This window comes from Rana temporaria, chromosome 1, assembly GCF_905171775.1.
Source record: "Rana temporaria chromosome 1, aRanTem1.1, whole genome shotgun sequence".
Lineage (NCBI taxonomy): Eukaryota > Metazoa > Chordata > Amphibia > Anura > Ranidae > Rana > Rana temporaria.
This window is the reverse complement of record NC_053489.1, coordinates 569,368,191-569,394,876: the sequence shown is the minus strand read 5'-3', so window position 1 is coordinate 569,394,876 and position 26,686 is coordinate 569,368,191. Positions and strand designations below refer to the sequence as shown.

General features: G+C 43.4%; 1 protein-coding gene across 1 annotated transcript in view; it reads left to right on the top strand.

The window, feature by feature from the left end:
- Window positions 1-784: 784 nt before the first annotated feature.
- Window positions 785-26,686, top strand: part of PDGFRL (platelet derived growth factor receptor like) — a 155,078-nt gene continuing 129,176 nt past the window's right edge. Inside the window, exon 1 of the mRNA XM_040334592.1 lies at window positions 785-948. Coding sequence (XP_040190526.1) covers window positions 894-948 — 55 coding nt within the window. The 5' untranslated portion in view covers window positions 785-893. The remainder of the gene's footprint in view (window positions 949-26,686) is intronic.

The following is a 26,686-nucleotide window of genomic DNA, read 5'->3' as shown; positions in this document are numbered from 1 at the left end:
CGGCGCAAGTGCTTTGTGAATCCGGGCCTATGTGTTTTTTTTAAGCATTTTGCAGGTTCAGAAATAGAACATTTTACACTTCAGCTGAGGTTGCACCCCCAAACTCCTAAAATCCAAGCATGGATCTTTTTGAAGACAGTCTTCAATGCATCAATGTAGATAAGGTCTTAGGGTGCCCTTCTATAGATTTGAAGATCTAAGATATTGATGCATTAGCTTTCTACTGTGCTTAATTCTTCTTTCTTTTTTTTGCTCACAAAGCTGTATTCCTGATCTGTTGATTTGTGGCCCTACACTAACATGTAGTAAGCCCTATTCATCACAAAGAGGAATAGAGGCCCATAGACAGTCCTAATAGCTGTCAGTGTGGGACAACAGATGGGAAGATCTTCAATCTTGCCCTTAAAAGGAATATTTTTAAGCAGTTTTCTTAACTTTTCAAAATGTTTACCTTTGTGTAATTACACATTTTTCACAATGCAATTTAACATAGCAGCTGGTAATAACCAAAGGTGAAAATGTTGGAGGGTCTCAAACTTATTTTATTGATCGTTACATAGAGATAGACCATACATGAAGAGTCACCTCCCATGCCGCGAACAGTTAAATATGAATATTATAGTTAGCTCATTGCAGAACATTTTGTCCAGTAACCAGCAGAGAGCAGGCAAGTTTCACTAAGTTTCATCTTTTTTTTCTCCTGTATTTCTTGAAACTTGATCCTTCAGAAGCTTCTCTTCATGCTTTGGAAAATACAAATCAGCAGTCCACATTCCTGCAGCTTTTTTTTTTTTTTTTACATCATCCCTAACTGACAGCAAGCTGGGACTTTGCTCATTGTACGTACTGTCTTGGGGTAAGGCTCCTTTGGGGCACCCCAGCCTGCTACCAAAATGAAGTTCTGGCTCTTTTTCACCCTGATTCTTGTCCATGAAGCTCTACAAAATGGTGAGTTTTTATATATTTTTTCCACTGAATCTGCCTTAGTGTCAAATCCTGGAGCACCTTGTAACCAAACTGTGCTGCTTTTAGGAGCTCGGTGAGTGTCGATGAGAGGAGAATGCGAAAGGGATAGCATAACAAAAATATATGAATTCAGAATAAGAAAATGTTTTATATGATATCTTCAGTGTTTTTAAATGTGTGGGCACAGGCGTGAAAAAATAATCTGTGGAAAGTTTTATACCTCTGCTTTGACATAAATGATAGCAGCCTAAACATCTTGTCTATTCATTATCCATTATTTTTAAAGTGATCAAGAAAACTGTACAGTTCACGGTGATGCTTCAAGTTAAAGACAGGAAACCCCTTCATTGCATATTATAAATACACCTGTTTGTTTTCTGAAAGATTCAGAGTGCATCCAGTTTCCACCATTCTGTGTGTTCATTACATTTAGTTACACTAAAACCTGTCCATATTAAGGCTGAAGTTAAGCTACAGGTGGAAATGATTTTATTTTGTATGGGGGAATAGAAAACTCAATGCCGGTGCAAAGGTTGCAATACTTGCAACAGCTTTAAATCTGCTTCAAATAATTTATCATTTTTTTATACAATATTATATTATTACAGGCACTTGTATAGAGCTGTCTATTAACAATGTGCTTTACATATACAGTCATGCTTAAAAGTTTGCAGAAATTGTGAAATTTGGAAATTAATATTGAAAATATGACTAATCATGCCAAAAAGGATAGCAATCACATGAAGGCATTTATTATCACATCGTTTTTGGATCCTTTTAAAATTATAATGATAACAGAAATCACCCAAATGGCCCTGATAAAAAGTTTACATACCCTGGAATGTTTGGATTTGGTACAGACACAGAAGGTGGTACACACAGGTTAAAATGGCAATTAAAGGTTCATTTCTCACATTTGTGGCTTTTTAAATAACAATTAGTGTCTGTGTATACAGTTGCAATAAAAAGTATGTGAACCATTTTGGAATGATATGGATTTCTGCACAAATTGGTCATAAAATGTGATCTGATCTTCATCTAAGTCACAACAATAGACAATCACAGTCTGCTTAAACCAGGGGTCTCCAAACTTTTCAAACGAAGGGCCAGTTTATTGTTCTTCAGCCTTTAGGAGGGCCGGATTGTGGCCAGCGGGGGCAGAAAAAGCCCAGGGCTCAGCATTGGTGAGAATTAATTTGGCCTCATAGTTTGCGATCAGTAGGATAAAGAGTAGTGCCCCTATTAGTAGGAGTAATTGTATCTCATCATTGGTATCAGTGGAAGAAAAAGTGCCCCCTTGTTGGAGTCAGTGGGAAGAATAGTGCCTCATATCAAGGGGAGGAATAAAGCCCTGAGGGCCGGATAAAGGCTAGCAAAGGGCCGCATCTGGCCCTTGGGCCGCAGTTTGGAGACCCCTGGCTTAAACTAATAACACACAAAGTATTAAATGTTACCATGTTTTTATTGAACACACCATGTAAACATTCACAGTGCATGTGAAAAAAGTATGTGAACCCCATAGACTAATGACATCTCCAAGAGCTAATTGGAGTGAGGTGTCAGTCAACTGGAGTCCAATCAATGACATGAGATTGGAGGTGTTGGTTACAGCTGCCCTGCCCTAAAAAAACACACACCACTTCTGGGTTTGCTTTTCACAAGAAGCATTGCCTGATGTCAATGATGCCTCGCACAAAAGAGCTCTCAAAAGACCTACACTTAAGAATTGTTGACTTGCATAAAGCTGAAAAGGGTTATAAAAGTATCTCCAAAAGCCTTGCTGTTCATCAGTCCACGGTAAGACAAATTGTCTATCAATGAAGAAAGTTCAGCAGTGCTGCTACTCTCCCTAGGAGTGGCCGTCCTGTAGAGATGACTGCAAGAGCACAGCGCAAACTGCTCAATGAGGTGAAGAAGAATCCTAGAGTGTCAGCTAAAGACTTACAAAAGTCTCTGGCATATGCCAACATCCCTGTTAGCGAATCTTTGATACCTAAAACACTAAACAAGAATTGATTTCATGGGAGGATACCACAGAGGAAGCCACTGCTGTCCAAAAAAAACATTGCTGCATCTTTACAGTTTGCACAAGAGCACCTGGATGTTCCACAGCAGTACTGGCAAAATATTCTGTGGACTGATGAAACCAAAGTTGAGTTGTTTGGAAGAAACACACAACACTAAGTGAGGAGAAAAAGAGGCACAGCACACCAACATCAAAACCTCATCCAAACTGTGAAGTATGGTGGTGGGGGCATCATGGTTTCCAAGTTTATTAAGACATTTTGCTAGAGAACTTAAGGCCATCTGTCCACCAGCTGAAGCTCAACAGAAGATGGGTGTTGCAACAGGACAACGACCCAAAGCATAGAAGTAAATCAACAACAGAATGGCTTAAACAGAAGAAAATACGCCTTCTGGAGTGGCCCAGTCAGAGTCCTGACCTCAACCCGATTGAGATGCTGTGGCATGACCTCAGGAAAGCGATTCACACCAGACATCCCAAGAATATTGCTGAACTGAAACAGTTCTGTAAAGAGGAATGGTCAAGAATTACTCCTGACCGTTGTGCATGTCTGATCTGCAACTACAGGAAATGTTTGGTTGAAGTTATTGCTGCCAAAAGAGGTTCACAAATCCAAGGGTTCACATACTTTTTCCACCTGCACTGTGAATGTTTACATGGTGTGTCCAATAAAAACATGGTAACATTTAATTATATGTGTGTTATTCGTTTAAGCAGACTGTGATTGTCTATTGTTGTGACTTAGATGAAGATCAGATCACATTTTATGACCAATTTGTGCAGAAATTCATATCATTCCAAAAGGGTTCACATACTTTTTATTGCAACTGTAAATAGTCAATGAGTTTGTTAGCTCTCACGTGGATGTGCTCAGCAGGCTAGACACTGAGCCACGAGGAGGTAGAAAAGAAGACCTGCGTAACAAGGTAATAAAACTTTACAAAGATTGAAAAGGATATAATAACATATCCAAAGCCTTGAATATGCCAGTCAGTACTGTTCAATCACTTATTTAGAAGTGGAAAATTAATGGCTCTTTTATTACCAAGCCATGGTCTAGTAGACCAAGAAAGTTTGCAGCCACAACTGGTGGAAGAATTTCTCAGGGTACAAAGAAAAACCCACAGGTAACCACAAGAGAAATACAGGCTGCTCTCCGAAAAGATTGTGTGGTTGTTTTTAAGGAGCACAACTTCCACAACTTCCTGGATTCTCTGCAGTCTTCTTCTCTGCTGATCATGCTTCCTTCAATTTCTAAGGACTACATGTTCCATGGTACTTTGCTGCCTGCAAGCAGTAATGATTTTTCCCATACTGCCTATGCCTTTTGAAACTTCTCTCAGCACCTCTGCAGTATAGTTGTTGTTCAAATTGCAGGCTCTGTGAAATGGGTGACACAATATTAGGCATAGTGATTATATGTCTCTGCATTCAGGAAGGTATGTGTGTGAGATTATTCAATAAGTAAGCTTTCAAACTTCAAGATCATTCAGATAAATGGAAGTAGGCTAGAAATAATTGAGTACATGCACTTATTCTGTGACAGAAAAAGCCTTGGATATATACAGTATCTCACAAAAGTGAGAACACCCAACACATTTTTGTAAATATTTTATTATATATTTTCATGTGACAACATTGAAGAAATTACACTTTGCTACAATGTAAAGTAGTGAGTGTACAGCTTGTATAACAGTGTAAATTTGCTGTCCCCTTAAAATAACTCAATAACACAGCCATTAATGTCTAAACAGCTGGCAACAAAAGTGAGTACACCCCTAAGTGAAAATGTCTTTAATTGGGCCCAAAGTGTCAATATTTTGTGTGGCCACCATTATTTTCCAGCATTGCCTTAACCTTCTTGGGCATGGAGTTCACCAGAGCTTCACAGGTTGCCACTGTAGTCCTCTTCCACTCCTCCATGATGACATGATAGAGCTGGTGGATGTTAGAGACCTTGCGCTCCTCCTCCTTCTGTTTGTGGATGCCCCACAGATGCTCAATAGGGTTTAGGTCTGAAGACATGCTTGGCCAGTCCATCACCTCTACCCTCAGCTTCTTTAGCAAGGCAGTGGTCATCTTGGAGGTGTTTAGGGTCATTATCATGTTGGAATACTGCCCTGCTGTCCAGTCTCCGAATGGAGAGGATCATCCTCTGCTTCAATATGTCACAGTACATGTTGGCATTCATGATTCCCTCAATGAACTGTAGCTCCCCAGTGCCGGGAGCACTAATGCAGCCCCAGACCATGACACTCCCACCACCATGCTTGACTGTAGGTAAGACACACTTGTCTTTGTACCCCTCACCTGGTTGCCGCCACACACGCTTGACACCATCTGAATCTAATACGTTTATCTTGGTCTCATCAGACCACAGGAAATGGTTCCAATAATCCATGTCCTTAGTCTGCTTGTTTTCAGCAAACTGTTTGCAGGCTTTCTTGTGCATCTTCTTCCTTCTGGGAGGACAGTCATGCAGACCAATTTGATGCAGTGTGCGGCATATGGTCTGAGCACTGACATGCTGACTCCCCCACCCTTTCAATCTCTGCAGCAGTGCTGGCAACACTCATATGTCTATTTCCCAAAGACAACCTCTGAATATGACGCTGAGCATGTGCACTCAACATCTTTGGTCGACAATGGCAAGGCCTGTTCCGAAAGGAACCTGTCCTGGTAAACCGCTGTATGGTCTTGGCCACAGTGCTGCAGCTCAGTTTCAGGGTCCTGGCAATCTTCTTATAGCCTAGGCCAGTGATGGTGGACCTATGGCACACATGCCATAGCTGGCATAGCTATAGCTGGCACACGGAACCCTCTCTGTGGGCACGCCAGGATGCCGTGTCTGCTATCACCGCAGACTTTTTCATATTTCATTTTATATTATTGATGAGTCTGATGATCTCTGAGGGAGGGGATGGGAGTCTCTTTGTGGAATGCCAGGCAGTGTGGGACATGGCGGGAGAACAGGAGGACAGACTCCAGAGGAACAAACTGGAAGGCAGCTTGTCTCAAGCCCAAGGAGCCGACTGAGTCTGTCAGTGTCTGCTGAGAGTGAGACTGACACTGAGTCTGTGGAGCAGAGTAAGTTACCTTGTTATACGCAGTGTGGACTCACTGGTCAATGAAGTGGACTTAGCACCTTAGCAATAGCCAGGGACAGTCGCAGGAGGGAGGGACTGGGTGGTCTGGGCTGGGACTGGGGCCTGCCTCGGGGTCAGTGCAGAGGCCGCCCCAGCGCGGGAGAAAAAACACAGAGCAGAGGAGGAGGAGGAAACAAGAAAAACAAGGTGCTGTTGGTGTGGGTACCTACAAGGTGTTTAAGCATGTGAGATAGGTAATATTAACCACTTAAGGACCCCTTCACGCCGATATATGTCGGCAGAATGGTACGGCTGGGCACAAACATGTACCTGTACATCCTCTTTAAGAGCCCAGTCGCGGGGTAGCGAGTGCGCCACCGCCGGAGTGCTCGCGACCCGGTCCGAAGCTCCGTGACCGCGCCTGCGGGACCCGCGGACCCCGATCGCCGTAGGTGTCCCGCAATCGGTCAACTCGGTTAACTCCTAAACTGCAATTGTCATTTTCACAGTAAACAGTGCATTTTTATAGCACTTTTCGCTGTGAAAATGACAATGGTCCCAAAAATTTGTCAAAATTGTCCGATGTGTCTGCCATAATGTCGTAGTCACGAAAAAAATCGCTGATCACCACCATTAGTAGTAAAAAAAAAAAATATTAAAAAAAATGCCATAAACTATCCCCTATTTTGTAAATGCTATACATTTTGCGCAAACCAATCGATAAACGTTTATTGCGATTTTTTTACCAAAAATAGGTAGAAGAATACATATCGGCCTAATTTGAGGAAAAAAAATGTTTTCTTATATCTATTTTGTGGATATTTATTATAGCAAAAAATAAAAAATGTTGCATTTTTTTCAAAATTGTCGCTCTATTTTTGTTTATAGCGCAAAAAATAAAAACCGCAGAGGTGATCAAATACTACCAAAAGAAAGCTCTATTTGTGGGAAAAAAAGGACGCCAATTTTTGTTTGGGAGCCACGTCGCATGACCATGCAATTGTCAGTTAAAACAACGCAGTGCCGAATCGCAAAAAGAGGCAGTGGCCCGGATTCAGAAAGGAGATACGACAGCGTATCTCCGGATACGCCGTTGTATCTCTAAATGTGCGTGGTCGTAACTATGCGACTGATTCAGAGAATCAGTTACGCATAGATTTCCCTAAGATTCCTAAGATCTGACCGGCGTAAGTGTCTTACACCGTCGTATCTTAGGCTGCATATTTACGCTGGCCGCTAGGTGGCGCTTCCGTATAGTTACGCGATTAATATGCTAATTAGGTAGATACGCCAATTCAGAAACGTACATCCGGCCGGCGCATTTTTTTACGTCGTTTACGTTAGGCTTTTTCCGGCGTAAAGTTACCCCTGCTATATGAGGCGTAGCTAATGTTAAGTATGGACGTCGTTCCCGCGTCGAGTTTTGAAAATGTTACGTCGTTTGCATAAGTTGTTCGCGAATATGGCTGTATGTAAGTTACGTTCACGTCTAAAGCAATGACGACTTGAGGCGTAATTTCGAGCATGCGCACTGGGTGCGCCGTTCGTAAAATACGTCAAATACGTGGGGTCACAGTGAATTTGCATAAAACACGCCCACATCATCCCCATTTGAATTAGGCGGGCTTACGCCGACACACATACGTTACGCCGCTGTAACTTCTTTCTGCATACGGTACTTGCGCCCTAAGTTACGGCAGCGTACCGTATATGAGATACGTTACACCGCGCCGACAGATACTGCAATGTATCTGAATGCGGCCCAAGATCTTTAACCTGTATAATGGCCTGGGTCTTAAGTGGTTAATGATTGCATGAACTCATTCAGGAAAACATGGGCTGCTGCATCACTAGTGCAGATTTGCAGAAGCTGCAGGTCTGTTTGATGCAGTGAAAAGCAAAGCAGTATGTCTGCAGTCTCTGATCAACTCTTGTAATATGTCTCCGGTCTCTGATCCACTCTTGTAATATGTCTGCGGTCTCTGATCTACTCTTGTAATATGTCTGCGGTCTCTGATCCACTCTTGTAATATGTCTGCGGTCTCTGATCCACTCTTGTAGTATGTCTCCGGTCTCTGATCCACTCTTGTAATATGTCTGCGGTCTCTGATCTACTCTTGTAATATGTCTGCGGTCTCTGATCCGCTCTTGTAATATGCCTGCGGTCTCTGATCCGCTCTTGTAATATGCCTGCGGTCTCTGATCCACTCTTGTAATATGTCTGCAGCCTCTGATCCACTCTTGTAATATGTCTGCAGCCTCTGATCCACTCTTGTAATATGTCTGCGGTCTCTGATCCACTCTTGTAATATGTCTGCGGTCTCTGATCCACTCTTGTAATATGTCTGCGGTCTCTGATCCACTCTTATAATATGTCTGCGGTCTCTGATCCACTCTTATAATATGTCTGCAGCCTCTGATCCGCTCTTGTAATATGCCTGCGGTCTCTGATCCACTTTTGTAGTATGTTTGCGGTCTCTGATCCACTCTTGTAATATGTCTGCGGTCTCTGATCCACTCTTATAATATGTCTGCGGTCTCTGATCCACTCTTATAATATGTCTGCGGTCTCTGATCCACTCTTGTAATATGTCTGCGGTCTCTGATCCACCCTTATAATATGTCTGCGGTCTCTGATCCACTCTTATAATATGTCTGCAGCCTCTGATCCGCTCTTGTAATATGCCTGTGGTCTCTGATCCACTCTTGTAGTATGTCAGTATGGCACTTGAGCTCAAAAATGTTTGCCATCACTGGCCTAGGCCATCTTTATGTAGAGCGACAATTTTGTTTTTCAGATCCTCAGAGAGTTCTTTGCTATGAGGTGTCATGTTGAACTTCCAGTGACCAGTATGAGGGAGTGAGAGCTATTACACCAATTTTAACAGACCTGCTCCTCATTCACACCTGAGACCTTGTAACACTAACGAGTCACATGACATTGGGGAGGGAAAATGGCTAATTGGGGCCAATTTGGACATTTTCACTTAGGAGCGTACTCACTTTTGCTGCCAGCGGTTTAGACATTAATAGCTGTGTGTTGAGTTATTTTGAGGGAACAGCAAATTTACACTGTTATACAAGCTGTGCACTCACTATTTTACATTGTAGCAAAGTGTAATTTCTTTAGTGTTGTCACATGAAAAGATATAATAAAATATTTACAAAAAGGTGAGGGGTGTACTCACTTTTGGGAGATACTGTACATAAGTAAAGTTATAAGCAAATCTCAGCTATACCCGTAAAAAAACAAGTTTGGCTGTGCCCCTTCTGACTATTGCCTGGGATGCAGAGTATTTTTATTTAGAGATCATTCACACTGCGTTAAAATTTGCGTTATCATGACATACGACTAAATGTGCCCTGCTTTGTAATGCCATCAGTTCTGAATGGTGCATCACTGCACTGTACACAATACACCACAACTGACCACAACACACTACCATGAGTTGTTGTGTGCTGCATTGTAAAAAAGTGTTATGTGCGTTTTTTGTCTGTTGTGGTACATTGACAGCCCAATAATAAATCACACAATGCACAGTAGTATGCAAGATCTTATGCATGAACACACTGTACATGAGACTTTAGTGCAGTTCAGCACCTTCAAATGTTTGTTTTTACTGTTAACATTTATTTTCACAGTAATTGGATTGTCATATATTTTTGGGAAAATGTTAAAAGCATGAAATGTGGATTGTGATTGTTTCATTGTTTTATTTAGAGTGTATTTTTTACTGACATTATAGATTTGACAAATAGTAGCAAATTATTGTGTGGCATAAAAAGTTGCAACTTCCACCATTTTATTCTTTTACAAATAATTTTATGAATATCCATAGCAACTTCACAGCTTAACAGTGAAAAGTATACATCATTAATGAACATAACAGAAAAAAAGTAGCATTTTATGAAGGAAAAATAAAAATGCTAGTAAATTAAAGGAAAAAAAGCTGCTGAAAACAATTGTAAATTAGATACATAAAGGTAATTAAACATACTCAGGTCCCAGGAATGCCCATAGGGCATTGTCCGATATTTAACAAGTGTTTGAAGATTCTATCTCAACGGGAGCCTAACTGTGAACAGTCCTGGGTATCTGTAGGAAAAGGAAATTTACCCCATGGGGCTTTGGACAGCCAAAGTGTAAATATAACAATGTAGTTGAGTAAAACATGGTTTATTTGCTGATTGTCGATATCATACAGATAAAATACAGTAACAATAAAAGAGAACCCCTTCCGGATCTGATGATACAGTACAGATTATACAATATAAGTACACTTACATACAACATTGCATAAAACTGCGTGGTGTGCGTGCCCCGACGCGTTTCGACCTGTAAAAGGTCTCTTCAGGGGGATGATTGATTCTACAAAAATATACATAGCATAAGTTTGAGATCAAAAATACATGTACATGTATATATCACATAAATAGACCCGAACAGAAAATCACCGTTATCAAATGGATGTTCTCATGGTCAAAATTGTACAGAACCGTTGGGAAAACCAAAGGGAGCCCCATACGAGCGCCACCCGAAAACCCGGGGGGGAGAAGAAGGAAGAACACGGCCCACGGGTGGGTTGCAAGGAACTGCACAAATAAACGCCCTCCGAGGACCTGGGGAGCCGATACCTGCAATGAGCACCCTATGGGTTAGCCATATATTAACAAGGAGATTAATAGTATTAAATCATAGCATATTATGCTGGAGTATGAAATATGTCCTGGGTATCTAACCATGCAACCAACTCATCCAGGGCTATGCCCGATGGCCTGATGAATTTTTCAGATGAGACTGAGAAATAAAGATACTGAAAGGAAGATTTAAGGAAAGACAGTCTGAGATTGGCAGAAAAGGAAAGGGTAAAGAGAAAGGGGAAGGGCGGGGGGTTCTTGCAGTGGGCGGCAAGAGATCCGAAGAAGGGTGGTGTCAAATCTAGTGGGTTTAGTGTAATCTTTGCGTAAAGTTCATGTACACCAGCCCTGAAATAATCAAGTTTCGGCAGACTAATCTTGACAGAGTCAAGCAATGCATTCAACATTTTATCATTAACAGAAATGGCCTACTTTTTGTTTCCTGGCTTAGCCTACTGGCTCGAAAACCATGATCGTCTGTCCCTTAATGCAACATTACAATAAATAGGCTCATCAATCAATGGACAATTTGCAAATATACAGTAGGTTTCAACATTGTAGCACTTAAAGCAGCTCACACGATTGGCCATCTCTTTCAAATCTGAACCATCTCTACTCTCTACTGGTGTGCCCCAGGGTTCTGTCCTTGGGCCCCTTCTCTTCATAATCTACTTCCTCTTGGTCTCATATTTTGTAAATCTAACATCCACTTCCATTGCTATGTGGAGGAGACCCAGCTCTATCTGTCCGCTAAACTTACTACCACCCTTCCACCCAAATCCCTTACCGATTTCAACTTTCTCAAATTGAACAGTGAAAAAAAAAACAGTTCTTCTCACTGTTACGACATCCACCTTGACAAAGCTTAAAGGAGTTGTAAAGGAAAAAATTTTTTTTACTGAAATGACTGGTTACAGGGTATAGAGACATAATAGTTAACTGATTCATTTTAAAAATGATTAAAAATAGATAAAAGTCAATCATATAATGTACCTGCAGTTTCAGTTTTGTTTTTGCATGTTTCCTGCGTCTCTGCTACACAGAGCCAATACAGGGCAGTGATGGTTTGAAAAACAAAACTGATTGGTGTTGAGGGGTTTTAGACACACAGTAATCACACCTCCTTGATTAGTGACCACAGAAAGAAAGCTCCCATGACTTTTTTCATCAGGAAACAGACAACCAGGAAGTGTTCAGAACAGAGAAGGATTACAGCAAAAACTAACAATGAGGACATGAAACCAGGACTGCAGTAAGGTAAAGGAAGCTATTTAGCTAAAAAAAAAATTCCCTTTAACAGTTTTGTCAGCTAATATCCATAGTCTTTTTCTGCCCTCAGGTAAAGAGTCTGGGTGTCATCCACAATAGCACACTATCTTTCCAAGCCCACATCAGTATGTCACTTGGTCAGCACATTTCCATCTACGAAAGACAAATCGTCTCAGTCTGTTTCTCAAACCCAACATCACTGCCATGCTCATTCACAATCTGGACACTTCCCGCATATATTACTGTAACTCTTCTTTTTGGTCTCCCTTTCAAGTCCCCTAATAAACTGCAACTGTTCGCATCATCACTAGGACCCCCTTCTTTAATCACAGAACTCCTGTCCTTCAGCACCTTCACTGGCTTCTGGTCAAATATGGTATTGATTCCAAGATTCTGTTATTTACATTTAAGGTCATTTATAACCTCACTCCTCTGTACCTTCCTGAATTCCTGCATATGAACAGACCCTCTTCCTCTCAGGTCTTCTTCTTCTATTCATCTCAATGTTCTATTTGCCCACTAGACCACTATGGGATTGAGAGCCTTTAGCTGCTATGCCCCCCGACTTTGGAATACCCTACAACCTGACATCCGCAACATTGATTTACCCAGTTTCAAATCACTTCTCAAAGCTCATCTTTTTAAACTAGCACACTCTGTCTGACTTCAATATTTAATTTTTATCTTTGTAAGACCTTGGGTGTTCTAGAAGGCGCCTACAAATAAATTGTATTATCATTATTAGGTATGGTAAGTATGTTTCTGATGCAACTGGTTAGTCTCTAGGTCCAGCAACCCCAGCCATTCTAAGAACAATCTTATCATCGATTTCAGAGTCCTTTTTCTTAGTAAAGTTGCACCCCAAGTACCAATGGAGTTTTTTCTTTTGGGATTTGTGTGGGCTGGGATTGTGGTGAACTTAGTGGCAATTGTACTGTGAATAGGCTCTTATTGTAAATGGTTTACATGCTGGGTATGAATTGAGTTAAATGGTTGGTCATCTCAGTTCAGAGCTTGACTTAAAGCTGACATTTAGCCTGCCAAGAATGATCCCGCCTCTCCACCCCTCCTCCCGTCCTCTGCAGGAGTAGAGCTTTGCTCTTTTTTTTACCGTGGTTTACCTCTTTTTTTTTTAAATATAAAGTCCACCCTGCCTCCCCATGCATGTCACTCGACTTAGGCAAATGACGCGCAAACTGCCCGCTTTGCCTCCCAGGATATGTATGTTACATATCCCAGGAGACATAGGCTTTCACTAAAAAAAGGAAGGAGGGGGTGCACCTGTCCATGCATCTTCGGGAGGAGTTATGGCTGAACCCAGAACAGCCAGCAGCCCAGCGATGATCCCACAGGGAAACATGGCAGAGCAGAACCAATCGCTGCCTGAGAAGAACCGTCTATTAGCTACACAGTGCTGGATCCACTAGGTGGGTGACTATCAAAAGTTAGCAGAACCCCCCTGAAGTAGGTAAGGCACAAAAAATATTGGGGGGTGGGTGTGGAGGGTAAACTTTGCTTTAATCCTGAGTATCTGGAGAATTATCTGTGAATCATCAGATGGATAAATCCATACGACTATCCCATTGCTCCTTTTGCCTCCATATCGATCTCCTGTACTTTAATTAGTGTCTATATATTCCTCCACATCATCATTTGAAGACAGTTTTTTTAAATATTTCTCACCACAAATAGCACTAGTCATAGTGCTGATTGCTATAGAGGACTCTGGGATGCACAATGTCATTAAGGACTTTCATATTCTGAACTCTGGTAGCCTACTGTTGAGCATAAGTGGACAGTATCAATGCTTTTATGATGTCTTAGATGAGACGGCACAAGTACTTTGAAAGTAACTTTCAACTGGTATACCTCTTTAAATGTTTCAATGTTTTCCAATTTGCATGTCCGTCTCAATGGAGCTGGTTCACACTCCGTTAGGATGGCTGTGGAGTGGTTTGCAGAGGAGTCCTGTGTGTCTTCTTGTCCACTTCAGGTCTGAATCTAGACAAAAATTCACACCTGATTCATCCCTGAAACGGAGAACAGGGACACACCGGACCCCTGCTGTGAGCCGCTCTGCACAACAGTGTGACCCAAGCATTAGTGGTGTCTATTCATGCTGTAATTTGGAATGCCTGTATTCCACCACATACAACGACTTCATCCTTGCATTTTTCATCTTATTTAGTAGATAGGCTCAAATGGCGGAGGAGGGGTCTAAGTACAGCTTTCCATCGCCATTTTTGTTGTTTTTTCAGTGTCAGAAAAATAAAAATAGTTTGTTTAAAACAAAGAAACATAAATCGGTAAAATAAATACTAGGCTGCCTGGAATTAACTAGGAAACTTAAATCCCACTTCACAGGCAAAGGAAGGAAGGAATGTGCAGAGCTGTACTGTGAATAGACCAGCTCTCTGCTAATCTATTTATAGCACCCACCCAACACACATTTCAGGCTGGTTCTATCTCGGTTGTCAAGGAACTGGGCTAAAGTTATTATGCTGATAGCTCAAGAACGGAGCAGCAGGAAGACACGAGACTTAGAGCTTTGGAGAGAGATAAGAAAACACAAATTCTGTGTACACACGATCGTTTTTCGGCATGAAAAAAAACAAAGTTTTTCGGCATGTAGAAAAACAAAGTTTTTTCCAACTTCATCATTAAAACGACGTTGCCCACAAACCATCGTTTTTAAAAAATGCTCTGGCAAAGCGCGGTGACGTACAACACATACAACGGCACTATAAAGGGGAAGTTCCATGCGGATGACGCCACCCTTGGGGCTGCTTTAGCTGATTCCATGTTAGTAAAAGACGATTCGCGATTTTCTGTCTGTTACAGCGTGACGAATGTGCTTTCTCCATTACGAACGGTAGTTTTACCAGAACGAGCGCTCCTGTCTCATAACTTTCTTCTGAGCATGCGTGGGTTTTTAACGTCGTTTTAGCCCACACACGATCATTTTTTACAAACCCCGAAAAACGACATTGTTTAAAACGTCGTTAAAAAATGCAGCATGCTCAAAAAATTTTTTGTTGTTTTTCAGAAGCCGAAAAATTATGTGAAGCCCACACACGATCATTTTAAATTACATTTTTTAAAAACATTGTTTTTTTCATGCCGAAAAACGATCGCGTGTACGTGGCATTAAGATATATGGGCCAGATTCACAAAAGAGATACGACGGCATATCTCCTGATACGCCGTCGTATATCTGTTTCTATCTATGCGACTGATTCATAGAATCAGTTACGCATAGATAGCCAGAAGAACCCGCCGCTGGGGGGAGTTTGCGTCGTAAACCAGCGTCGGGTATGCAAATTAGGAGTTACGGCGATCCACGAAGATTTTTCCCGTTGTTACGGCGTCGCAAGTGTTAGATTTCCGTCGCAAAGATAGGGCACCTTTAACATGGTGTAAAAGTACTCCAAGATGTTAAAGTATGCCTGTCTTTCCCGCATCGCTTTTGAATTTTTTTTTTTATTTTTTTTTTTCCCGGCGTAAGTCTTTTTTTCACGTCGCAATTCACAAAACGTCGGCGCAACGTAATTTCGCTCAAAGCACGTCGGGAAATTTGCGACGGGAGCATGCGCAGTACGTTCGGCGCGGGAGCGCGCCTAATTTAAATGGTACCCGCCCCATTTGAATTGGGCCGCCTTGCGCCGGACCTGTTTACGATACACCGCCACAAATTTCCAGGTAAGTGCTTTGTGGATCGGGCACTAAATCGGAAAACTTGCGGCGGTGTAACGTAAACCGGTTACGTTACGCTGCGCCCACTCTACGTGAATCTGGCCCATAGTGCTTAGGTCAAATTTCATGAATCAGGTTTGCATCCACTTTATGTCTTAATTTGTTACTTAAACCAGTCATAATTGAATGCAGAGGCATTTATTTACTATGATAAAAAGTAGATACATTTGTATAGTTTAACAGATACGACCGGCCCTTTGAGGGAAACCGTAATGCTGATGCGACCTGTGATTAAAGGGTCAGCATGTAAGAGTCAGAATATATAGAGTGATTAAACACACTAATGCCTTCCCAAAACTGCAATATTGTTTTAGATTAGGTTAGCTTCGGACAGCGAGATACATTTTTTTTACAGGAATCACAGACCCAGAATAGGTATGCAACAAGTTGTCTGTATTCCTGATCTTCATGCTCAGAAAATGTTGAAGCCGCAGATTCAGAATGACAATCAGCTGATTAGCATTTTTTTTATACGAAGCTAGAAACAGCAGCTCCTGTTTTTATTATTTCACTTTCAGGTTTATTAAAGCTTTATGTTATATATTTTGATAGTCAGGTCTTTTGACAAGTGATGTTCCAGAGGAAAGCTTTCACTAAAGACAGTGTCGACTAAAATAAAAGTGAATTTTGTACTTTGTGACACCAAACAAATGGTAAGAATTATCCATTTTATTTTTGCGTGTTGGAAATTGGGACGAGTCATCACATATGTTTTAAATTACCAGAATGGAGCTTCACATTAGTCTAGTTTTTTTAATAAACTTCCACATTTCTTGATGTCATTACTAACAAGGCATGTAAGTGAATTTTCCAGTCTGCATTTTAATAGTTCATTCTGGATTTAAAAAAATATTTTGGAAACACTTTTTCTTCTTTAAATGAATAAAGAAAGTTTATAAAAAACTATTTTGGTTAAAATATATATATATATATTTGTAGACAATTCCCTAAATATATGTGATCAGCTGAAAGAGGGTAATCTTTCAATTTCAAAGCTTGCTGAATTTTATTTAAAATACTACAAGCAGAACATATCAGCTGAGTTTCATAAAAATGTACTTCTTCCAATGGCTTTATTTCTCAGAGACAGTGCAGGAACTCAACAACTACCCCCCCCCCCCCCCGGGCTACATCAAAGGGTGGGTGTGACCAAATGGATACGTGGGAGGGCGGCCTTCCTTAAAGTAATGCACAGAGTAAAGGACAATGCACAGAATGCAGGGGTCGGGGTAAGTAATACAGAGAGTGCAGGAATCAGGAGTAAGTAATGCAGAGTGTGCAGCTAGTGATGCCCAGGCCACTGTACAGCAGAGGTGTATTTAGGTTTTGTGCTGCCCTAGGCCTGACTAAATTCATGCGCCCCCTAATTTAAATATGACCCACCCCTTCCTGTTTAAGACACGCCCTATCATCTGTAAACCACACCCCTTCCACTTTAGGTTCCACCTTTTCCTGTTAGAGCTCCGCCTCTTACTCTCTGTACATTAGCACACTCACGCACCATTCACTCCATACTTACATCAATCAATCCAGTTGGCTCCTGTCTAAATTGTTGCCCTTACCATGTGTATGTATGTATGAATGCTAGTTAGGGACTTTAGATTGTAAGCTCCTTGAGGGCAGGGACTGATGTCCGGCTCTGGTATGACATGCACCCAGTCTGGCCAATCACCGGCCGTTTAATGCGGGCGTCAGTCGCTCCCTCCTCCTGGCCAAGTATGCCCCATGTATGTTGCTAGCGCAAGTGCCACGCTACAGGCTGCCGCGCCAGGGGCTAAATTTATGAGGGAGCCAGAAGGCAGCCGCGGGAGCCGATTAAATAAATGGACGGATCAGGGGTCTTTTTTTTTCGTGTGGGGGCGGCTTTGGTGCCCGTGCCGCCCCCTGCAAAGTGCTGCCCTAGGCCTAGGCCTTGTCGGCCTAGGCCAAGATACATCCCTGCTGTACGGAATACAGCCAAAATTGACCCCCCCTCTAACAGTAAGAAACCCTTCTCCTCAAGCCCACATCCACCCCAGCTTAGATCTTACCAAGCAGCCCAAATCTCCCCTCCACCTCCAGTAAAGCTCACCCCCCACATCCCTAAAGCCTGATTCACAGGGGTGGTTTGATCTGTGCCCTGTTCAGGGCCCTGTTTACCCACACAGGGATGCGCAGGTGTTCCATGCATTCCCATACAAGCAGTTCCATTGGTGGCTGCATTAACACAGCCGCTGTGTCCCAATATGACATCCATGTGGGTGTGGGTGCTTTTCCCTGAACTCACCCTGAGTGCTTTGGGGCTGTACACCTCACACCAATGTCACATTGGGAAAAGCAGTGTCTGTACAGAACCTTTTTCCCAATAGATAACAATGGGACTTCCGACACAGGGATTCATTGAACATACATCCTTGTTTTGGTAAATCATTGCCCTGCATGGGGCACAGATAATCACTCCTTGTAAGTCTCCAGGTACACCACCTCTGTGAAAACTATTCCCTCCCAGCTTCCTGTAAAATAAAATTTTACAAGTTAGTTCTTCTAGAAGAAACTGCTTAGCCACATACACTAGGTCACACTGCAAAGTCTTACTGCACACAGGGCTCTATCTTGCTCCCTAACTCTTCTGCTGTGCAGAAAGCCTACTTTTTATTTCTACTCATTATTCTCAGGCACCGGTATCAAACAATGTACCTGTGCAGACTAGAGGGGAGAAGAGAGGGCACTGCCTGCAGCGTTCAGCCTGTTGCCGCCTGCTGCCCATTGGTGGGTGGAACTTGAGCAGGAAGAGAGTGATGTCAGATCACTTAGCCTCTGCTGCTCCTGCCTGCCGAAGCCCATCGTTTACAGACTGCACTCAGCGAAACTAGATGATGGGTCGCGTATTCTGATGGAATATCGGCACCTACTGGATTGAGGTACCACCCCCTCACCTACACCAAGGCCCACCCCCTCCTCTGCTGTTATTGAGATATTCAGGATAGGGAGGGTTCTGTATGCGCCACTGGGAGAGCTGCACTGTCAGTTGGAGACACAGGAATGGAACTCCAGTGTTTACAAGTGACAGCAGTGAGCAGCAAACACAGGGTCAGCACCAGAGGTAGCGGAGCGCCGTTCTGCTACGTTCCTGGAAAAAAAAAGCCCTTCTTCATCCAGTAGTGTTTACAATATGTTTTCATCAAAGCCATCTGAATACAGAACCAATAGAAATGTGAGTCTAGACCAGGGGTCTCCAAACTTTTCAAACCAAGGGCCAGTTTATTGTCCTTTAGACTTTAGGAGGGCCGGATTGCTGCCTGTGGGGCAGAAAATTTCCTGAGCCCAGCATCAGTGAGAATAAATATGGCCTCAAGGTTGGTGGTCAGTAGGAGGAATAGTATTGCCCCTTATTAGTAAGAGGAATAGTATCCCATCATTGGTATCAGTGGAAGAAATAGTGCCCCCTTGTTGGTGTCAGTGGGAGGAATATTGCACCAAGGGCCGGATAAAGGCTAGCAAAGGGCCACATCTGGCCCTCGGGCCGCAGTTTGGAGACCCCTGGTCTAGACAGTAAGAACAGCTACCAAATCTTATCTTGAGCGGTACATGCATCTCACAAAACAGATAACCCTATATATTATCTGAACCCTACAGTAGAGCAATGAGTCACATACAGTATGTTTGACCTTGGGGCATGTCCACCATATATGCTTCATGTCTCCTTGGTCCGAGCATCCCCCAAAACATATATACACAGAGATTCCACAGTGGTGTTTTGAGCGGTGCTCCAAGAATTTCAGCACAAGGTCAAAATTAATTGAGACCAGTTTGATGAAAAAAAAGCCTCATGCATAATTGGGTACATTGAAAAATATTATGTGGAAGGTATAGAAAGGTAAAATAAATGGAAATTAAAATGTATAGTAAACAGGGACATACCGTATCAGTATACATACAGTATGTATGCAGAAAAAATATTATTATAACAGGTTATACAAAAAATATGAAAATGTATTCAAGTATATAAAACCAAATATGGACTGAGTGAGTTAAACTGTATCAACCCAAACAGATGAGGTTAGAGCAAATAAGTGGGTTAAGGTGTCAAAATTTGACAGTGCTGCAATTCATGCAAATATATAAACAGGAAACATTTTACTTAAGAACATATTTACATCTTGGACAACTACAAGGTGTAAATGTATCTGAGTCTTCTTTAGGAACTTTCACATAAAACGAGTTATTATGAATAACTAGCAAATGTTTTTCCTCACTTTTGTGAGCAGTGGACTCTGAGTGCCAGAAGACACATTACATTATAGAGGATGATGGTAATAACAATAATATCACTGCTCAGATTTTGACAGGTTGGTTAGGACAGAGAACCAAGAATGGTTTAGCCACTTTCAGTCTGACAAATTCAATGGTTTAACTGGCCTTTCATTAACTATAACTATATCCACTTAAGCCCCGGACCAATATGCTGCCTAAAGACCCAAGGGGTTTTTACAGTTCGGGACTGCGTCGCTTTAACAGACAATTGCGCGGTCGTGCGACGTGGCTCCCAAACAAAATTGGCGTCCTTTTTTCCACACAAATAGAGCTTTCTTTTGGTGGTATTTGATCACCTCTGCGGTTTTTATTTTTTGCTCTATAAACAAAAATAGAGCGACAATTTTGAAAAAAATTCAATATTTTTTACTTTTTGCTATAATAAATATCCCCCAAAAACATATATAAACATTTTTTTCCCTCAGTTTAGGCCGATACGTATTCTTCTACCTATTTTTGGTAAAAAAAATCGCAATAATCGTTTATCGGTTGGTTTGCGCAAAATTTATAGCGTTTACAAAATAGGGGATAGTTTTATTGCATTTTAATTTTTTTTATTTTTTTTACTCCTAATGGTGGCGATCAGCGATTTTTTCGTGACTGCGACATTATGGCGGACACTTCGGACAATTTTGACACATTTTTGGGACCATTGTCATTTTCACAGCAAAAAATGCATTTAAATTGACAGTTGCAGTTTGGGAGTTAAACACAGGGGGCGCTGTAACATTTAGTGTTCACTTTGTGTGTGTTTACAACTGTAGGGGGGTGTGGCTGTAGGACTGACATCATCGATCGAGTCTCCCTAATAAAAGGGATCACTCGATCGATGCGCCGCCATAGTGAAGCACGGGGAAGCCGTGTTTACATACGGCTCTCCCCTTTCTTCAGCTCCGGGGAGCGATCGCGACGGGGCGGCTATAAACGAATAGCCGCGCCGTCGTCCCGGATTGCTCCCCGAGGCTTAAGGACCACCGCATGTACCGGGGGGGCGGGTCCGGATCGGACCCCCGACCCACGTCAAGCAGAGGACGTATAGGTATGTGCATGTGCCTGTCCGTGCCATTCTGCTGACGTATATTTACATGAGGCGGTCCTTAAGTGGATATTAAACAATATTTGTGTTCATTGCAGCTAGATTGGGTTTATATTTAATTTCTTACTGATAATCTTGACCATTTCCATAATAAGGCTTTCCCAGATAGCAAGCAATTGTGCTACAAGTTTTAAAATGACTTGCTAGGCTATTGCTAGACTTGCCAGGCTTCACAAATTTGTTGCACAATTGCAGCAACTTTCTTTACAGACATTCTACCAGTCTGCTGCAAGTTCTGGTTCACTTATGTTGTGCAATAGTCATCCCACCACAGGGGTCACTGTGGTCATGTGGCTGAATTTCAAGCTATAGATTTACCACCGTAACTTTGCTCTTGCTAGAGACTTGCATGCAAAGTTGCCTCAAATTGGAAAAGCGTCAACTAGAACTTGTGCTTCAAGTGCTCGGCAAGTGCTCTGCCAGTGAAAATGTGCAATAAGTTAACAGATTTACAATTCAACACTGCCACAAACTTGTGGCAAGTTATCCTTGCTATCTGGGTTACTTACTGACAAAATCTATGTGGTAGTTTATAAACTTTATAGCCCCTTTCACACTGGGGTGGGAGCGGCGTCGGCGGTAAACTGCCACTATTTTTAGCGGCGCTTTACCGCCAACTTTGCGACACTATTCGGCCGCTAGCGGCCAAGAAAGGCTTAAAAACCACCGCACACCGCCTCTGCAGAGGCGCTTTGCCGGTGGTATAGCCGCGGTGACCCATTGATTTCAATGGGCAGGAGTGGTGGAGGAGTGGTATACACACCGCACGTTCTCTGCTCCAAAGATGCGGCTAGCAGGACTTTTTTTACCGTCCTGCTAGCGCACCGCTCCAGTGTGAAAGCCCTAGGGGCTTTCACACTGGAGACACAGCATCGGCTGTTTCAGGTTGGTTTGCAGGCGCTATTTTTAGCGCAATAGCGCCTGCAAAACGACCCGGTGTGAAAGGGGTCTTTGGGATTGTCTTTGGGAATAAAGGCTCCATAAATCTGACCATCAAACCGGCAATGTTGGTTTTCTAAGCTCTACTGTAGATGATTTTTCTTGGGAATCTCTTTCTTTTCATAACAGAATTCTTGCACCTGCCATGTAAAGAGCCATTGGCTTAGCTTTTTTGAATAGATTTCACAAGAAAGGCTCCTAAGGGATCAAAAGCCAAGCAGTGGTCCGCTCAGAAGCAGACAGAGCTGCACATTCAGTCAAATGATAAAAAAGTGTAGCACCCTTTAGTAAGGTAGGTGCTAGAGTAAGGACTTTTCAAAAGAGTAGGAAGATGTAGGCAGGCCTAGCTGGTGGCTAGGCCTGTTTGTTTTCATTCTGGGCTGGGAGTGGCTCAGGGCAGGGCTGGGTGACTCACAGGTAGCATCAGGCTCGGGTGCATCCAAGAAGAGTAACGAGATCCTGGAAGGAGAGGCACATGAGAGAGCAAGGAGAGGACCGTGGGAGAGAACACTTCTAAGAGTCTCCAGAGAGGACCACTGGTCGCAGCCAGGAGGGCTGGTAAATGATCACAGTTGGGAAGACTGGGGAGGCATGTCTGAGAGAACTGGGAGATTGCAGTTTCAGATAGGTGCAGAGCCAGAGGAGAGGACTGTGGGAAGTGCAGTGGAAAGAGGTCTTTGCAGCCAGGCTGGCTGGCAGGGCCTGAAGAGAGCTATCTGGGAGTGGTAGCTGAATAGAGGACAGCCAGTACCTGAACTATTCTACACCACAGGTGCCCGTGGTCCCTGCCCGCAAAAGGCAGTTCACTAAGGCCTGACTGAAGTAGTGTCAGGCCTAACCATATGGTGCAAGCTAGTCTGGATGAGTAACAGTCTGCAGCAAGGGAAGTGCTGGTGGAGTAACAGTCTGCAGCAAGTAAAGTGCTGGAGGAGCAATGTTATGAGCAAGTGAAGTGTTGGGAAAGAAGAGAAGTATAAGAGGCCTTGAGCAAGTGAGGCATTTGAGTGTATATCAGTGACGGCTGATGCTCACATTTTTTGGGGGGGGCGAAAAAAAAAAAAAACTATTGCAGCCTCACTGTGCCCATCAAACGCAGCTACTGTGCTCATCAAACGCAGCCACTGTGCTCATCAAACGCAGCCACTGTGCCCATCAAACGCAGACACTGTGCCCATCAAATGCAGCCACTGTGCCCATCAAACGCAGCCACTGTGTCATGCCATCAATTGTCGCCACTGTGCCATCAATTGTCGCCACTGTGCCATGCCATCAATTGTCGCCCTGTGCCATGCCATCGAATGCAGCCACTGTGCCATGCCATCAAACGCAACCACTGTGCCCATCAATTGTCACCACTGTGCCATGCCATCAAAAGCAGCCACTGTGCCATCAATTGTCGCCACTGTGCCCATTAATTGTGACAACTGTGCCATGCCATCAAACGCAGCCACTGTGCCATCAATTGTCACCACTGTGCCATCAATTGTCACCAATGTGCCATGCCCAGAACTGGGCTGGCCATTGAAAAATGTAAACCCTCTGAAATTTCCCCCAATGCCCCAATTTGGCTCAATCCTAGCCTTTCCCACTTCTATAAGTTATTGGATCCCTTTGCATGGTCGAAGTATGGCATCAAACTTGTCTCGCACATTGTTTCACAGAACACATTGATACCCTTCGCGGAGCTATTTTGCACATTTAACCACTTACCCCCCGGACCATATTGCTGCCCAAAGACCAGAGTACTTTTTGCGATTCGGGACTGCGTCGCTTTAACAGACAATTTGACACATTTTTGGGACCATTGGCATTTTTATAGCGATCAGTGCTATAAAAATGCATTAGATTACTATGAAAATGCCACTGGCAGTGAAGGGGTTAACACTAGGGGGCGGGGAAGGGGTTAAGTATGCCTGGGTGTGTTCTTACTGTGGGGGGGGGTGGCCTCACTAGGGGAAACACTGATCCTCGGTTCATACATTGTATGAACCGAAGAAAAGCATTTCCCCTGCTGACAGGAACGAGAGCTGTGTGTTTACACACACAGCTCCCGTTCCCCGCTCTGTACCGAGCGATCGCGTGTGCCCGGCGGCGATCGCGCCCGCCGGGCACACGCACGGGAGTCGGGGGCGAGCGGGGGGCGCGCGCGCGCGCCTCCGGCGGCGCGCGTGCGCCCCTAGTGGCGGCTAAAAGGTAGGACGTCATAATACGTGATCTCGCCTAGGAGAGCCACCTTGTGGACGTATTATGACGGTGCGGCGACGGCAAGTGGTTAACTTGCCCCACCATTATCACTTCAGATACCACCAGCTGTCGCATGCTTTCGCAGCACAGTTCCCGCTGTCGTCTTGCATCGTGGCCCAGTTGGAGTTGGAGAGAACACTTAGGTTTCACTGTGAAGTGAAACCCACCTCGCATTTGTACTCATACCTTCTCTTTGTGTCTCTTCCCCCTTTTGACGGGCTGCGGTCCAGATGGCAGTGTGACATCCCTACATTAGAAGCGGACGACTGGGATGATGTCTGGGATCTCCCTTTTCGCTCACTTGTCCCCATTCGAGACAGGTTGGTACAATATAAGATAGTTCACAGGGCATACTTTACCCCGCACAGGCTTCACAAGATGAACCCTGCACATTGCCCGGAGTGTTGGAGGTGTGGCGCCTCCCCTGGCGACTTCTCCCACATTTTCTGGCGGTGCCCTGGGGTGACACAGTCGGTGCTGAATACGATTAATAAAGTTGCAGTGATCCAGCTGCCACTGGCGATGGAGTTGTGCCTCTTGGGAATAATTGAGAACATTGTCCCGAATTCTGCAAAACGCACTTTGATCAGCTTGTTGCTTTTTTATGCACGCAAAAATATTGCTATGCACTGGAAGAAACCCACACCCCCCTCTCTGGTGCAGTGGAGGCGCCTGGTAAACACCAGCCTTCCCCTGTACAGAGACACATATGTCAACCGTGGCTGCCCACTGAAGTACGCCAAGGTTTGGCGGAGTCAGAGAACAGCCATATATATGATGTCAATGCGGAAAAAATATATTTTGTTTCCATTGACTTCAATGGGGAAACTCGCTTTGATATGTGAGTACTTTGGATTACGAGCATTCTCCTGGAATGGATTATGCTTGTAATCCGGGGTTCCACTGTGTGTATATATATATATATTTATAAATATATATATATAACAGTGAATATATGCAACTAAGACCTTAAGACCCTAAGTTTTTAATTGAAATGTTAACGTTTTTATTAAGCCCTGATGCCCTGGAGAGGGCACAGGGCACCAAGAGCAGCTGTCCAGCACACAAACTATTACAAAATAAATATGGAAATACCAATAATAAAGTTTTACTGATTAATTTTAAAACCTATTATCATTCTGCATTTAAATCACAACAAGCAGTGGTTGGCTCCATCAATCACTGTGGTATGGATGCTATAGCCATGGTAGAGTAGTATCACTGTCCACGGACTTCAGTGTAAATTTCTGACAAAGCTTCTATCCATACAGAGGTTAAGCACCCATGTCTATTGCGCCATTAAAGCGGAGTACCACCCAAAAATGGAACTTCTGCTTCCCAGTTCCTCCCCCCCTCTGGTGTCAATTTGGCACCTTTCAGGGGGGAGGGGGAGCAGATACCTGTCTAACACAGGTATTTTCTGCCACTTCCGGCAATAGATCGCCAGAGATTCCGTCGCAATCTATGGCATGTCTGACCCCTCCTTTGTCCCCCCGCCTGTCTTCTGACACACATGTCCCAGAAGACAGCAGAGAATAGTGAGGATTAGGGATGAGCCGAACACCCCCGTTCTGCACCGCACCAGAACATGCGAACAGACCAAAAGTTTGTGTGAACTTTAGAACCCCATTAAAGTCTATGGGACTCGAGTGTTTGAAATCTAAAGTGGTAATTTTAAAGGCTAATATGCAAGTCATTGTCCTAAAAAGTGTTTGGGGACCCAGGTCCTGCCCCAGGGGACATGTATCAATGCAAAAAAAGTTTTAAAAACTGCAGTTTTTTTTCGGGAGCAGTGATTTTAATAATGCTTAAAGTGAAACAATAAAAGTGAAAAGTTACATTTCTGGGGGGGTGTATAGTATGCCTGTAAAGCAGCGCTTGTTTCCTGTGCTTAGAACTGTTCCTGCTCGAAGTGTCATTTGAAGGAAAAAAGTCATTTAAAATCACTCGCGGCTATAATGAATTGTCGGCTCCCGGCAATACAGAGAAAAGTCATTCATAAAAAAAAATGCGTGGGGGTCCCCCCAAATTCAATTACCAGGCCCTTTCAGGTCTGGTATGGATATTAAGGGGAACCCCGCGTCAAATAAAAAAAAATGACGTGGGGTTCCCCCCAAATATCCATTCCAGAACCTTCAGGTCTGGTATGGATTTTAAGGGGAACTCCACCCCAAATAAAAAAAATGGCATGGAGATCCCCCAAAAATCCACAACAGACCCTTTATCCAAGCACACAACCTGGCAGGCCTCAGGAAAAGAGGGGGGTGAGAGAGCGCCCCCCCTCCTGAACACATGCCCTCAACATTGGGAGGATGCTTTGGGGGTCTGTGACCCCTCAAAGCACCATGTCCCCATGTTGATGGGGACAAGGGCCTC